At 42.1% G+C, this 16448-nt stretch overlaps 1 protein-coding gene across 5 annotated transcripts in view; it reads left to right on the forward strand.

The window, feature by feature from the left end:
- RNF213 (ring finger protein 213) overlaps positions 1-16448 on the forward strand; it is a 631031-nt gene that overhangs the window by 426391 nt on the left and 188192 nt on the right. For all 5 annotated transcript variants that reach the window (XM_073621071.1, XM_073621073.1, XM_073621072.1 and 2 more), the window contains 6 exons: positions 502-714; positions 2590-2771; positions 3150-3270; positions 7869-7969; positions 11092-11274; positions 12577-12722. In XM_073621071.1, coding sequence (XP_073477172.1) covers positions 502-714; positions 2590-2771; positions 3150-3270; positions 7869-7969; positions 11092-11274; positions 12577-12722 — 946 coding nt within the window. The remainder of the gene's footprint in view (positions 1-501; positions 715-2589; positions 2772-3149; positions 3271-7868; positions 7970-11091; positions 11275-12576; positions 12723-16448) is intronic.

Consider the following 16448-nt stretch of genomic DNA (forward strand, 5'->3'; position numbering starts at 1 on the left):
CATATATGCGATGCTTTTTATCTCATTTTGATTATTCTTTGTTATGTAAACTTCAATAAACTTATTTATTGTATTATTTCCCCTCTCCATTGTTTTCATAGCCTATAAAGTCTGCCTTTTTCGGTAATACTCAGTACTACCCTTGTTTTTGTCCCTAGAATATTTTGGATGTGGCTATTATAGTGCACTCTTCCTTCAATTTATAGTCATGGCTTTGGAACCCTAACTGTATCTGGTGCTAAAATAATTGCAGCAGAGAAAATCTGGGTGACTTTCATTGTCAGAACACTAACCATTTCCCTTCTACCCTCTGCTAATGGAGCTAAAAGCTGACACTAGGAGTTGCTTTGTATGGGGAAACATACTCTTAACAATGGATGTGGCTAGCAGACAGCACAAGTATGTTTTGAGGCAAAAGTAATTTTTAAACAATAGGGTGTCTTGTTAAATGTGTAGGTTAATTTGATAACACAAGATACACCTACTCCTTTTATGTTACAGATCATTGAATTTGCTCTGTCTGCCTGTATCGAAGAATTAAGATCCTCTACAAAAATTGAGGAACCCCTACTGCTTCCATGGGTTCATATTGGATATAGTACATATCAACACAGGCTTCAAAACTTGAACAGGATTTTGGTGGTCAACCCTTCAGTAGTGGATTCCCTCCTTCAAAAGATTGCTGATCCAAAGCCAATGCTAAGAAATGAGATGGTGAGGATATTGCGTTCCATGAAACTTGGTAGGAGTAGGTCAGTCTGATTGCTCATGTTCTGCCCAAATGAGCAAATTAGCAAATGATTTTTTTAAAGTATCACCTTTAAAGTTCAGAATTGTAAGTAAATAATTTGCTATTAAAGTGCATCTAAAGCTAACGTTTTCTTATTTTAGATAGAGTTGGCAACGATTTGAACCTCCTGGAAAAATTTCCATTCACTACTTCTCCTGGTGGCCATTGTCATTGTAACTGAAAGTGAGGGAAATCAAAAAAGTATAAGTTATCACTAGAACAGAAATAGAAGGATTTTTTTGAATGGTAACACTTGCTCTGATGACAGCTAAGAAGGAGATTTTAGTCATTTTGGAAAGATTTCCTCTCAACCTGTAGGATTCACAGGAATGGAGTCAACGGAAATCTCCCCAGTGGGACACAGATGGCAAAAAACTGATGAGGTTTCACCCTTTTCCTACTCCATAAGAAACAAAACAGTTTGCACATTAGATTTACATTAACCTCTTGCCAACTGCCCCACGCACATTTACTGCGGGGCGGCGGTTTCTGTGCAAAGAATCGCGTACAGGTACGTGATTCTGCACTTCCAGGTCGCGGTGACCCCCTCCCACCCCCTCGCACATCTCCCACAGTTAACAATCACCCCCTAGGGACACACCCTGATATTAACCCCTTCCCTGCCAGTGTCATTAGTACAGTGAGAGTGCATTTTTTTAGCACTGATCACTGTATTAGTGTCACTGGTCCCCAAAGAACTAATAAAAGTGTTACTTAGTGTCCAATTTCTCCACCGCAATGTAGCAGTCCCGCTATAAGTCGCTGATCGCCACTATTACTAGTAAAAAAATAAATTAAAAATCCATAAAAATATCCCATAGTTTGTGGACGTTTTAACTTTTGTGCAAACCAATCAATATACCCTTATTGGGATTTTTTCTACTAACAACATATAGCAGAATACATATTGGCCTAAATTTGATGAAGAAATTTGGTTTTTATAACGGAAAGTAAAAAATATTTTTTTTTTCTTTAAAATTGTCGATTTTTTTTGTTTATATTGCAAAGAATTAAAACCGCAGAGGTGATCAAATACCACCAAAAGAAAGCTCTGTTTGTGGGTGTGGGTTTGTGCATGACTGCGCAATTGTCAGTTAAAATAACGCAGTACCGTATCACAAAAATGGCCTGGTCATGAAGGGGGGTAAACCTTCTGGAGCTGAAGTGGTTAAGATGGGAATATGAGAGCTGCCACTGCTGCCTTGTTTTTGAAGGCACTTTTTTTGACACCAAGAGAAAAAAGGTGATGGGGATGGAGCTCCAGCACACTGTCTGTGAATGACAGACTCAGCTCTGTTCCTCTGTGCTGTGTGTAGGGGGTGTGTCCCTTCCCTCCAATCAGCTATCAATGAGCTCTACAGTGTGTAACTTCAGCTCCCTGCCCCCTGCTTTCTAAAACCTCTCATAAGCCTTTTAAATTAACGAGTACAATTTATGTAGGAGGATTTGTTTCATCTCTGTGTATCCCCTAAAGCTAGTCACTTCACTGGGTATATGTAAGGGTTTACAACCACTGTAAGTATCTGCCTGAGCATGAGTGATGTTACTCAGAGCACTGTTTAGGGGGCATATCAGACCACTAGAGACTCAGACCTGATGTGCTATATGTGATTGCAGTGGTCCAGCTCTCCAGTGTGCTGTTGACACAGGCCAGCGTTTACAGTTCTAAGCACCCAGATAGTAAAAATATAAAGGTGACATACTCTTTATTTGTTATACAACCTGACTGCATAACCATTTCAAAATGCTCTTATTGGGCTGTTAGCTGGTGTAGCAACATCATTTTGTTCTTTTTCCAGGTTCTTGACCTCTATGCTGCCATTGCTTGCCTAGAATCATTGAAGCACACTATGCAGAGTTCAGACTCTAAAAAATGGATGCAGCAAGTAAAAAACATACAAGTGCCTATTGAATTGACCTGTTCCGAAGGATATTTACAGGGCCAGGGTTCTTGGTGCGAAAAAGGAATCAAACAGATCAGGTACCCTGAGAATGTATATAACAGTGAATGCTTGTTAAAGCTCAAAACTCTAGGCAGATATAAAGGACACATGTTCATGATTTCTTTATTCATCTTGCATGATTAAATCTATTTTGTAAGTGCATGATTTTGACATGGTATAAGTATTCTGTCTACCATACATCAGAGTGCAGGGAGGGAGTGGGTAAAACAGTACAAGGAGCCAATGAGTTGTGTTGCTGCACAAGGAGCATGCTGATATTCTGTCATAAATAGGGGTTCCAAAATTGTAGTTTGTGAGGTTTTATAATATAATACAATGGATAGTGGCCTACAATGGTTTGTTTACTATTTTAATAAATTATATACACCTATTTCTCCTTTCTTGTTTCATCACAGAAAACTCTGGAACTGTGTATATTCCATGGCACTTTTTATGGAACATCTGCTGGTGGAGGAGAATCTTCAGGATGAAAACATGCAGGGACTGATAAGAGGCCATACATTGTTCCTTGGGAGGGTGAGTGGAAGTGCATTCAATTTAAATTCTGTGCATTGAATCGCACTCCTGGGCATTAGTACATTGTAAACACAGGCTTCATCTTGTGTAAATTCAGTGTACAACAAGCATTTACAAAGCATTTGCAAACCTGACAACAGGCTCCAAGCAGCTTTCTTAAAGAGGTTGTAAACCTTCGTGTTTTTTCACCTTAATGCGTCCTATGCATTAAAGAGGAGTTCCACCCAGGGGCTCCATTAAAAAAAAAAAAATTATTAAAAGTCAGCAGCTACAAATACTGCAGCTGCTGACTTTTAATTGGACACTTACCTGTCCCTGGGTCCAGCGATGCGGGGGATCGAAGCCCCGCTCGTCCCCCCCCCTCTGCTCGTCGGCGCCGGCATTTCAGCTGTGGGCGCCGGGCTGTGGCTTCACAGCCTGGCACCCACTGCGCATGCGCGAGCGGCGCCGCATGCCGTGATTGGCTGATCAATCACCTGGGACCTGTAATGGGTCCCAGATGATTGACAGGAGGGAGGGAGCAGAGCCGAGCCCTTCCTGTGCCTGGGGGGAAGTGATGTCACCAGCCCAGGCAAAGGAAGAGGCAGACTACGAGGGACCACCTAGCAACAGGCATTTAGAGGTAAGTAAAAAAAAAAAAAAAAATATTCAAATGTTTTTTTGTTTTTTTTTTTTTTACAATTTTTCAGTTAGTTTTGTTTTTTTGGGTGGAACCCCACTTTAAGGTGAAAAAAAACACCTGGCAGTGACCGGCCCCCCAGCCCCCCCATTTTACTTACCTGAGCCCGGGAACTTGACCCGGCGAGGATGCACTGTCCCTCTGCCTGGGGTTCTCGGCTCTTGATTGGATAGATTGATAGCAGCGCAGCCATTGGCTCCCACTGCTGACAATCAAATCCGCTGGGGGGGCGGGACCGAGTCATACATTCGGCGGCTATGGACGCCAATTGCTGGACTCGGGAGTGTGCCCACAAGGTAGCCCCAGGGAGAGCGCTTCTCCTAGGGGGTTATCTGATGTGGGGAGGAGCCGTGAGAGCCGCCCAGAAGAGGATGTTCGGGGCCACTCTGTGCAAAATGAGCTGCACAATGGAGGTAAGTATCATATGTTTGTTATTTAACAAAAAAAACAAACCCTTACAATCACTTTAAGGGCCAGTTCACACCACATGCAGTCCAGTGCATTTTTTTTCTGCATCAAAAATACATGAAAAGTAGGTTATATGGTCTTTAATGGCATAGTTCACACCAGTGCTTGCAGTTCCAGTGCGTTCCAGTTGCAGAAAAAAAAAGTAGAACATGCTGCATTTTTCCTGCACTGGACTGTACTAGAACGCTGTAAAGAGCATCAAAAATGCACTGAAACGCACCAAAAATGCACTGAAACACACGTCCTTTAAGGTTAAGAAAAAAGAGGGGAAAATGCACTGGACTGCATCAAAAACACATCAAAAAACGCATTGAAACGCAACATAAATGCGTCAAAAACGTGCATGCAGAAAAGCATCTGGAATGCATCTGGACTGCGTTTTCTATGGTGTGAACTGGCCCTTAAACCTTTAAGCACTTCAACTCAATTTTGAGAAGTTAGCAGTTGACATTTGCATTCTGTACATCAAGGTTCCCATCCAGAGAGTACATTAATGGACGTTGCAGCTGAGAACTATAAGCGCCCTCCATTGCACAGTTAGTTCAGTGACAGCCAAGGTCACAGACTAATAATCAGACACCAGCCAGTGTTGTTCCCAATTATGGGGTCACTAAAGCAGTCAACCATGGTGATCACATACAGGCTGGAGATTTCCTTACAAATAAATCTCCAGCTTGCAGGTAGAACTGTGCCTCTCTCTCTGTGTGCACTCACGCAAAGGAAAAAGGACAATGTCTGATACAATTGCAGTATTAAAAAAATATTTATGTTTTAAAAGTTCCAAAAGTTTTAAAAAGTTTTAGCTGAGTATTGATTAAACAGTGTGACAAAATGCCTTTAAAAAGTATCATTTATGTATATTAGGCCTCTTTCACATGAACGATCTGTTCAGGTCCGCCTGTCAGTTTTTTAGGCGGACCTGAACGGACCCTCCATAGACCTCTATGGAGCGTCGGATTTCAGCGGTGACATGTCAGCTGACATTCGACCCGCTCCGATCCGAAAAAGTGTAACGGAGGAAAAACCTACTTTTCCATCCGTTATCGGATCAGTTGACGACCAACTCTACGGTCCGTCATCATCCGATCCCCCATAGGGAAGAGCGGCACTCTGACAGTTGTGCAGCGACGGACCTGTCATCTGCCTGCTCAGCGGGGATCCACGGAGCGATCCCCGCTGAGCAAGCGGATGTTCACGGGGTGGATCATCACGGATCCGTCCCGTGTGAAAGGACCCCAAGTCAGAGAGTGATAGTCAAGTTACTCAACACATCTGGTCATGAAAGGTTAAAAAGAGGTCATAATGCAAGTGCTGGCTGTTAGCTGAAGACATTAGTAAGTTTAAAGGCATGCTGAAGCTTGTGGAATACTGCTAGATTTTACACATGCAGGAAACCTGCAGGAGCACAGATTTCATGCCATATTGCAAATGCAACAGTAATCTTTATCTATAGCATTACTAAACAGAATGATCTAAAACAAGTGCCCACTTTTGCAGATAAACTAGAAATCCTACGATATGAGTTTGAGAGGACATCAGGTTGTTATTGTTTTATATGATTTTTTTTTTTTTTTTTTACATTAAGCAGGACCCCTTTTAAAAGAATACTGTGTGTGTATGTCTGCGGAAGTGTATGTCAATTCAGTGGCAACAAACAAAAAAGTATATATGCAGTTGAAGGGTGTCGGTGCAATGGCAGCTAGTGTGGAAATGTGTATCGGTGCTGTGGCTGGGAGTGGGTCCCAGTGCAGTGGCATAGTGTGCAGAATCCATAACATTATCCAGTAAGTAAAGCCAGCACCAGGTTCCACACTATCATCTCTACTACTGCCTTTACTACTAACATAACCCAGCTTTTAAGTGTGTATGTGAAATAAATGTATTTGAATATAGCTTTACATGTGGGTGGACTTGTCTATAAATTCAAGATGGCAGCAAAAAACTGTTGCAGCTATTAAAGCTGAACTCCAGCCTTACATTGTGCAGGCTTCTCTTCTTTACTGAAATTGCTTACTCTATTTTCAATGCACATGCTAAAAGCTTATAGCTTATAAATGATAGTGTGCATTTCTAGCTACAGCCAATCAGATAGTGCCAACCTTATTTCCTGACTAGAAGACATCAAGCATTTTCAGGCCCTTTCCTTCCCAGCCTTGGGGCCTGTGTCAATGGCCTTTTGTTTGTTTCAAGTGAATTTTGCATTCAATTACACGTTTATGGAAATGCAAAATTGCTTGAATCAGGTCAAATGCAGTTAAGAAGGGAGTCAACTGCAGGTCAAATAGACCGGTCAATGATTTCTGAGTTATCTCAGAAAAGTTTCAAGCTGATGTCAATCTGATTTTGACAAAAGTCCCAAGCCATTGACACAGGCCCTAATGTTCCTGGCCCACCCATTTCATTAATTGGACTTTAGTCCAAAAATAAGGTTTCAGCAACACATATTGGCATTACTAAAAGTTATCTGCATGCATATACAGTCTGCCTAGGCGCATCCACTCCTCTAGATAGACATTCACCCATCAAGACATTTCAATATTTGCATAACTCCTCCCAAGAGCCAGCCTACTGCTTGGCATCAGAGCTGAGAGGCATTGAGATGTACTGAGGCAGGGTGGAGTGAATTTTTCAGGAAGGCTTGTACAGCACCCTGCCAGCCCTTCCCGCCCATCATAATCTGTTACAATGATTAGAGCAGAGTTTTTAAACCGGGGTGCTGCAAAGACTCCCTATGGGGTGCCACAGCAAAATGATTATGTGTACTTTTGCCGGCAAAAGTGAAAGCTGTATAAGCCTGTACGGCTTTCATTTTTTCTGGCAAAAGTACAGATAACAGCATAGAGGAGGAGAGAGCCCGGAGGAGGAATGGGATGTGCTCTCCTTCTGTACACAGAACTTAACACAGTAACTGCTTTATGGTCCGACTCTACAGGGCTTCGTGTCATTTTGCTGTAGCAAGGGCAAAGAGGAGGATTTAGTAAGGGGTGTTTGTGGCTAGAGTGTTTCACAAGCATAGAGCAGCCTATTAAAAAAACAGAATGCACAAAAAAGTGCTTGGGCTCGTACACACCCTCTTGTGTGATTGAGTTCTCAGACTGGTGTGCCCTGGAATTGTGTGCAATTCTAAAGGGTGCCTTGACTATAAAAAGGTTTGAAAAACACTGGACTAGAGAAGCACAAAGTTCATTACGTCGCTGTGTCTAAAATAAGATATGTAATAGAAACAAAAAAGTTTAATTTAAACTTTTTATTAGCATCTTCATGAGGAGGGAAAGGAGGAACAGCAGAAAGCAAAGTATAAGCAAGTTACAAGATATCAGTGGAGTTACAATTTAGGTGTAATGTTCCCTCAAGTCCTTTTTTCAGTATAGTTTTTATTTCTGTGGCCAGGCTTATTTTATCGTTTTTTTGTATAGCTAATAGTGCATATTTCCTTTTTTTTATCTTTTAGCGTCTGGAAAACTTTACAGATATAAAGACAGCCAGACCTTTCATGGCTGTTGTAGATGCACTTCACAAATGCAGAAATGAAGTTGCTGAATCTGTATCAAGGTAAAACAAAAAGTCAAACATTGCATTACTTAAACAATGTCTTAAATTTCTGCTACCAGCGCTACAGACTCTATTCACTTTCGTTTTTTACTATTCTTCCTGAATAGTATTCTATTCTTCCTATGTGTCACTTACATGAAAACGAAGCATGCAATGTCATTACTGTCCCCACTAGCAGCAAGCGTCCATCTTCACCCCTCTTCCTTCCGAGGCCGTGAACTCCGGCTCTGTGACTGGACGAAGTCACGTGATGTCACTCCATGCGCGCGGGAGCTGCCAGTCACGGCATGACCCCCTTTAGAAACGGCACGATCTGCCTTTTCTAAAGTGTGCATGCACCGTAGACATCGGCGCATGGCTTTATTGTAAATATCTCCTAAACTGTGGAGGCTTAGGAGATATTTCATGCACCTACAGGTAAGCCTTAATATAGGCTTACCTGTAGGTAAAAGTGGTTGTACAGGGTGTACAACCACTTTAACAATATGGGAAAGGCAAGGTAAATTACTAGAGGCCTTGTTCAGGCATAAAATACTTTACACTTTTTTAGTTTTAGAATATCACATTTGCCTACAGATTGAAATGGAAAGGCAATCTATGAAAATATTAAAGTGGTTGTAAATCTCAGACACAAAATATAAGCAAAGCATATCCACCCATAGTTAAGAGAGCTAAGTGTCACTTTTGTCTGCTGCTTTGTTCTTCTGCTATCAGCATAAATCACGTCTGACAATTTTTCCTAACACCAAGCGAAAAATGTGACAGGGGAGTGACCTCCAGCTGATTGAGAGCCTCAGCTCTGTTCCTGTATAGTCTGGAGTGGGGTGTCTTCCCTCCAATCAGCTCTCAGAGCTCTCCTCACTGTGCTCTACAGAGTGCAACTTCAGCTCTCCGCCTCCTTTTTTTTTTTTTTTAATGCTCAGACAAGCTTTATAATCCAGCATTTGAATGGATTTAAATAAGAGAAGACTGCAGACAAGGCAGGTACAACTTATATAGGTTTCGTCTCAGTGTATCACCTGAGGCCAATCACTTCACTGGGTATATATAAAGGTTTACAACCACTTTAAATGTTATATGATATAGTAATATATGTGTTATATATAAGGAGGAGCTTCAGGTGTGACTTTGAAGTCGACATGAACCTAAGCTGTTTTGCATTCATTGAACATGTGAAGGAAATGGCAAGCTTTGGCCAGTTGGACGTTGAATCTACATCATTGGACATTTATTTAGGAATTCTTTTAATAAAGACATTTTTATAAGCTGTCTGTTTTTTATATACTATTTTTACAATTTCTTTGTGCTTGAGTAGCCAGTGGTACTAGGTACCCCTTACTCATTCACACAAGTGGGAAATCAGATATCTGTTAGCCTCCTTATTCTAACAGGGACTTTCAGATACTGATAAGTCACCCCCCCATATCCACCAGGCCAAGAGTGTGCGGATGTGGCCCTTGTCTCCATCAACTTCCCCATCAGGGATTCAGGAGGGAGCATTGCTACAAACTCACTGCTCCTGCCTTTCCTGGCCAGCCAGGCTCCATGCCCTGATAAGTGTATAGTATGGATTTTAGAGGTAACCCTAAACGGGTGTTGTTTTTTTTTTGGGCTTGTGGCCTGGCATCCCTCAAGAGGAGAGGGGTGCATGTTTGTCTCCTTTCTTTGTCAATCCATTCCTAAATAAGGGTCTGGTGTAGATTTTTAGGAGGGGGGCTCAAACGCCAAAGTCTTTGCTGTCTAGTAAAGTTTTGACTTTGACATACATTGAGGCCCCGTGTGCCGCTCACTGCACTTAGTGGTTCCTACTGCCAACCTCCTTGTCACTACAGGTAGCAGTCCAGGTCAGTGGGAGGAACCCCTGAGTGCAGTGGGAGAGCAGAAGATTGACATTCCTGCAATATCAGTTTGTTATCAAATTTCAAAAGAAGATTTCTCTTGAATAGGGTGGTATTAAGGAGATGGTCTCCCTTATTCTGTTCCTGTGACATTATACAACAGATTATAGAACAGAAAGGAAGGGAAAATCTCCCCAACAGGAACACAGTAATAACATGTGGCAGAAATTGTAACCCTTCCATACTAAAACCTGAAGGGTTCTTACTGATGCCTGTGTGTTGCCTTCACTGGGATAAGAAGTGAGGAAATATATCGATTAATGGGGACACAGAAAGCAATAACAACTATTCAGATGTTAGGGGGGGTACAAGTCGCTTCTGCTGTAATTAATCACTGTGATTAATCTGTGATTAATTGTCGGGCAGAGACACAGAACGAAGCTCTGCCTATGTAACCAAGGCAGAGGTCCATTCTGACGGAGGGAGGGGGTGATGGATTTTGTGTCCCTGCAAAGCAGGGAATAAAATCCATCACTTCCCTCAGTAAAGGTACCTAACACAGTACACATAAACACTGGCTAGGCAAACAGTTAACCCTTTGATCGCTCTAGATGTTTAACCCCTTCAAAGCCAGTGTCATTAGTACAGTGACCATGCATATTTTTAGCACTGATCACTGTATTAATGTCACTGGTTCCCACAAAGTGTCAGTGTCTGATTGTCCACTGCAATATGGCAGTCCTGCTATAAGTCACTGATTGGTGCCATTACTAGTGTGAAAAATAAATAAAAATTCCAGTGTATATACATATATACCATAATTTGTCGACGCTATAACTTTTGCGCAAACCAATCAATACACGCTTATTGGGATTTTTTACAAAATACATATTGGCTTAAATTTATGAAGAAATTAGATTTTTTTTTTTTAAAGTATTGGATGTATTTTATAGCAGAAAGTAAAAAAATATTGTTTTATTTTCAAAATTGTTGGTCTTTTGTTGTTTATAGCGCAAAAAATGTAAAATGCAGTGGTGATAAAATGCCACCAAAAGAAAGCTCTATTTGTGGGGAAAAAAGGACATAAATTTTATTTGGGTACAGCATTGCATGACCATGCAATTGTCAGTTAAAGTAACGCAGTGCCGTATCGCAAGAAATGGCCTGGTTATGAAGGGGGCGTAAAATCTTCCAGAGGTCAAGTGGCAGTCCATAACTTAATTCAAACATTTTTACAATGTTTTGTTTTTAATCCTTTTTATTTATTAAGCTGTTTTTCTATAGGTTTGGAATGCAATTGTGCACAGTTTGCCGTGGTGACCCAAATGAGCCAGTCTGCCTTGATTGTGGCCATGTTTTCTGCCGATCCTGTCTGAAGCAGTGGCTGGACACCCCTAACAGGACTTGTCCATTGTGTAAACAACTGGTGCCAGAAAATTTCAAAATGGTTGTCTCTAAAGAAATCAGGTATTTTACAGTTATATTTATTTCTTACAGCCTGTCCAGGACTGGCAGTGTGAAAATTGTGGCACATGCCAAGAGTGTCAGTCCAGGTGCATTAGTGCCTAGTTTTAGTTTCCTCTTTGGACACAGAAAGAAAAGAAAGGTATTTGTGTCACGTCCTGAAGGCACGAACAAGAACAGTAAGAAGCTTATTCTTTTCAATAACTGCACATCTCTGCCAAAATTCAAGAGTTGATGGATTTCCTTGAACAGCTCTACTGAAGCCCAAGATGAGTGAAGATCTTAGTCCTTCCTCTGCAGCTATTCTGTTCCAGAATGGCACCTTCACTTGCCATCTCTGACCAGGACAACTCTGGTTGTTTAGCAATCATATACTACTGGCTTTGGGTAGGAGCTCTACACCTCCATCTGGATTTCATACTGGGCATAAATTTGCACTCAATACTCAGTAAGCAGGTAATGCTGAGGGTAACGGATACCAGCTGTGAGCATGCAAGAAATGAGTATTTAAAAAGTAGCCAGATTATCTCTATTTGTTTCCAGGTTACTTTGAGTCTTACTATAGTCAAAGCATTAGTGTGCAAGCCAGGCAACTAGCATTTTCCAAAGGAATAGTAGCAATAGGAGCCATGGTTCTTTCAAGACCGATTTCCTTTAAACAAATATCTTCCTTTTTATATGATCAAACACATGTTCTTAAAAGTCTAAGTAGCCCATTAAAATGTCAGTCAAATAAAATGTTACTGATTTTAAAGTGCATATTTTGGCAAAAAACAAACACTGCAGTACATCTTTGCACAAAATGCACTTTTATCCACCTCACTTGGTAGCGAGGCCATGATCTGTATGAAAGCCCTAAGTTTGGACCTTTAAAAGTTAGCAATGACAGCTCCCTTGCTTCTTGCAGGCTTAATTTAACTGTGCAAATATAATCAATTGCAATATAGTAATCATTGCATTCGCCACAAACTGTTATTTTTGATTGAATGATAGACAGTTAAAACCTTGACTAGCTTTCAAGTTCCAACTGCAAGATTTCAGTATAATTCTTTGCTCTCCCACTCGGGAACTTGTACCATTAAAGCCAAGCAGGATTGTCAATCCTTTCCTACTAGATTCTACACCAGAATAAATAGACGATACAGCTGAAGGAAACCTTGCTGTTGCGGAATCACTGGCCTGCAATGCCATGTGTATAAATGTAATTAAGCCTTTAAAAGTTAAATAGCATAAAGTGGCGTGATTCACAGAAATAAAAAAAGTCACTCACTGAGTGCTACTTATCTATCTAATTATCATTTCAAGGGACTCCATACAGAAAAATATTGAGTTCAGAAAACAATGCAATGGATTTTTCGTGGATATCGTATGCAATTTGTGCTTCAAGGACAACAGCCCACCAGATGATGAGGTCATACAACATCTACTATCCTTCCTGTTCAACAACACAGGTAAGCAACATCTTTCGTTAGAACAGCTAGGATTGATTTATTATTCTTTTTTACTGGGGACGTATAGTGGTTTTGAGTGTATATTCTTTATTATGGTCAGAACTAAAAAAAATAAAATAAATAAAAAATGTATATTTTCTTTCCTGTCCATTGAGGGGCACAGGAATTCCATCAACTTCAAATGAGGTTCTTCACATCATCGCTGCTGAGCTAGTCTCTACATAGCGGCTATCTGGATCTGATTTTCCTTGATCTTTAGAGTGTTATACCCGGACCATGCTGGGCTGTACTGGACTTGTGGGGCTGGATTGTTTCCTTCAGACAATGGACTCTGGCTTGTGGGGCTTTCCAGACCTTCGTGTACTAGTAAATGTTTGCCTTGGACCCCTTTCCAGGTCCAGACCCTTGTCATTGTCTCAGCACTCAGCACAGTCTCGAAAGCCTCAATCTGTAAAGCAAGGCCATTCAGGCTTAAGCACCTGGAGTTACTTTACTATTTGCACCACGAGGTGCATTTTTAATTTTTCTTCTTCTGTCTATTTTTATGAGGGAATAAATTAATACTGAGGGACTGAGTGTGGATGTCATCTGCTGGGTGGAGTTTCACGAACTTGTGCACTTCATCTTGCCATTAGGAGTAGATGAAGCATCATCCAGTGCTACTCCTGCTATTATAACCACCCTGTTGAATTTTGGTCACCAGCCTTCTTCCATTGCTGCCTACAATTACCTGACACCTGCAGCTGCCTGACCCTTCATAGGACAAGCTGCCTGGGTTTGTGAGTACCCGAGGACTTGCCTCACATTTTGGGCATCACCGCCTCTTGGTAGCAACATGTCTGCGCATGTCTGACAAAGAGGGGAAAGTCTTGCTGCCACTGGTGGTTCTAGCCCATGCTTTCCTAATGGTTCCAGGGGCATCGATTGGTATCCTTTTAAGAAACCAATGCATGCAATCTAGATTCCAATGACCTTGTAGTTGTAAGGTTCACATTATTGCAGTCCCCTCCAGCTCCATTGGGTGAGGCCCAGATCCCTGCACTACTTCCCTGACACACTTGGCCTTTGAAGGATGCTGCCTCTTTGGCCTTCCACTCGATACCGTCATCAGGGATGCTATGGGATGCCAAAGTGTACTTGTGCCTTAACGCAGGAGGTCTAATGAGAGTTTGGTGCGGTCCCATCCCCCTTTTTTTATCTACTTCTGCAGTAGGTGCTCCTGACTCACAGACCGCCCATAGGGCTTGAAGTCGGGCACTGGCTAAGTCCTCCCCCGTTTTTAGAAATGGGAGGCTGATTGTGAGTTCTAGAGTGTCCTTGTGTAGTTTGCCCCTTCCAGCTTCCCCCTCCTATCTTCCCTGTGCTACTGCACAGACTGTTGTACCCTTCTCCTTGGATTCCATTCACCTCTGGACCCTTTGATCCAGTCTATGTGTTAATCTGGTATCTGCAGCTGTGCCCTATCTGGACCACCAGTTTTAACCTCAGATAAATGCCCTGTCCTTGGGACATGTTAAGTCCTTGATGGTGCATGGTACCCTTTAGCATTCCTTCACTTCAGAGGGACCCCCTGGCCTACCAGGTCGACATGGACTAGCTTTGGCTACTTCTTACCCATTTGAGGAACTGGATCCTCAGTATCACCCATGCTTACCTAATGCTGCTCTCAAAACATTAGCTCCTGTGTTTGACCGAGTGCCTTTTCTTGTCATCCCCATTATGGAATGCTCAGGTAATCTCCTGTGAAGAGGGTCAGTTTCGTGGATCCTTGTAACCAGCGTCTTCCTGAAGGACCTTACACCTGCAAGGTCTGACTGGATCTACTTTTCCAGTGTTGGAGACTGTCTGCAACTTATGGGCAATTTTAAGTGTGACACGGTATGCCCTGGTGGTGGTGGCAGCAGTCTGTTGGGTGGGGGAGCCATTATTCAAGTATTTTGAAGCGCCCCATGGGATCTCTCTGTGTATTTTGGCGTGAGGCCTCACCCTACTGCCTCCCTGGGAGGTTCTTTTTTTGGATTGCACTGACTTCCTTGGTTTTAATATGCATGTAAAGGCCATATTATCTTTATTGAAGAATTTGATGTAACTTACATGTTTAATACAACACAGTTAAATTGGGGTTCCACCCAAAAAAAAAAAAACTACATGAAAAATCCTAAAAAAAATACAAAAAAACATTTGGATATTTTTTATTTTTTTTTACTTACCTCTAAATGCCTGTTGCTAGGGGGTCCCTCGTAGTCTGCCTCTTCCAGTGCTTGGGCTGGTAACATCACTTCCCCCTCGGCACAGGAAGGGCTCAGCTCTGTCAATTATCTGGGACCCATTACAGGTCCCAGGTGACTGAGCGGACAATCACGGCACGCGGCGCAGCTCGCGCATGCCCAGTGGGTGCCAGGCTGTGAAGCCACAGCCCGGCACCCACAGTTGCAATGCCGGCGCCGCTGAACGGAGGGGGAGACGAGCGGGGCTTCAATCCCCCGCATCGCTGGACCCTGGGACAGGTAAGTGTCCAATTAAAAGTCAGCAGCTGCAGTATTTGTAGCTGCTGACTTTTAATTTTTTTTTTTTTTTTTTGACTGGACCTCGGCTGGAACTCCTCTTTAAGGTTCATTTGATTGTCCCTGACGAAAAACAAGCCTTGAAACACATTGGACATTTGGGCAGAAGTCTTTCTATGTTACACATTCATGTTACAATGTCAATCCCGATTTGGGGGATTATAACATCAGAAAATGTATCGTGTTTAGTATTTACGCCATTTGTTAACCTTGTATATGTTTTGTGGGATACACTTCCAAAGCTATGGCAGATATTGTGGATTTTTAGCTGTAAACAATAAAGTTTATATGCATTTTTAATGCCTTTTCTTCTGTTTATTTATATGCCCCAAAAAATCCCCACCACCCGCATTTTCCATTTGTATACATAGTCAAGCATCTAAAAGCTTTAGGGCCACCCCCATATAGACAAACTGGTCTGCTTTACAGAACATGTTTTTAGCTTAGGTCCTTTCTTGGGGTTTCTTGCTTTTAAGAGCTCCATTGTTGATCATGTCAGGTGGTGGGTCCTTTTTTCTCTTTATGGTAACTCCTTTTTTCAACTTGTATCCCTCAATGAATGAGAAAAAAATCATTGCAGCACACAAACAGGAAAACAGAAAAGAGAGGGCGCACTGTTTGATTGCTAGGATACCCCTATCCTGGAGGGCAACAAGGCCGCTAGCTATTATCCATCCTGAACTTTGGACTGCTTGGCTAACACATTCGTGCACAAGAGTATTTCTTTCTCGAACATCACGGGACACAGAGCCACAGTAATTACTGATGGGTTATATAGGTATCACTGGTGATTGGATACTGGCACACCCTAACCAGGAAGTTCAACCCCCTATATAATCCCTCCCCTTGCAGGGATACCTCAGTTTTTACGCCAGTGTCTTAGGTGATGGACGTGTAAAGATGTCCTGTGCTGAGCTCCAAAGGGAATATTCTGATATCCTATACTGGGGCAGGCCAGGCGAACCGGATCCATTCCAAAGTGTCTTTTCATGGCCGAATTGGATGGTACCCGGGCCTCGTGTCAGAAGAAATGAGGTTTTACCTGTAACGCTTCTCTTTTTAGAGAGCTGGACCCCGCTTATTAGAAAATGGTTTTTCTAGCCTAATTTCTAGCCGGGTGCTTTACAGGGCCAGAACTGTGGATCCCCCTATTCGTAGGGGG

Source organism: Aquarana catesbeiana, linkage group LG03, assembly GCF_042186555.1.
Source record: "Aquarana catesbeiana isolate 2022-GZ linkage group LG03, ASM4218655v1, whole genome shotgun sequence".
Taxonomy (NCBI): Eukaryota; Metazoa; Chordata; class Amphibia; order Anura; family Ranidae; genus Aquarana; species Aquarana catesbeiana.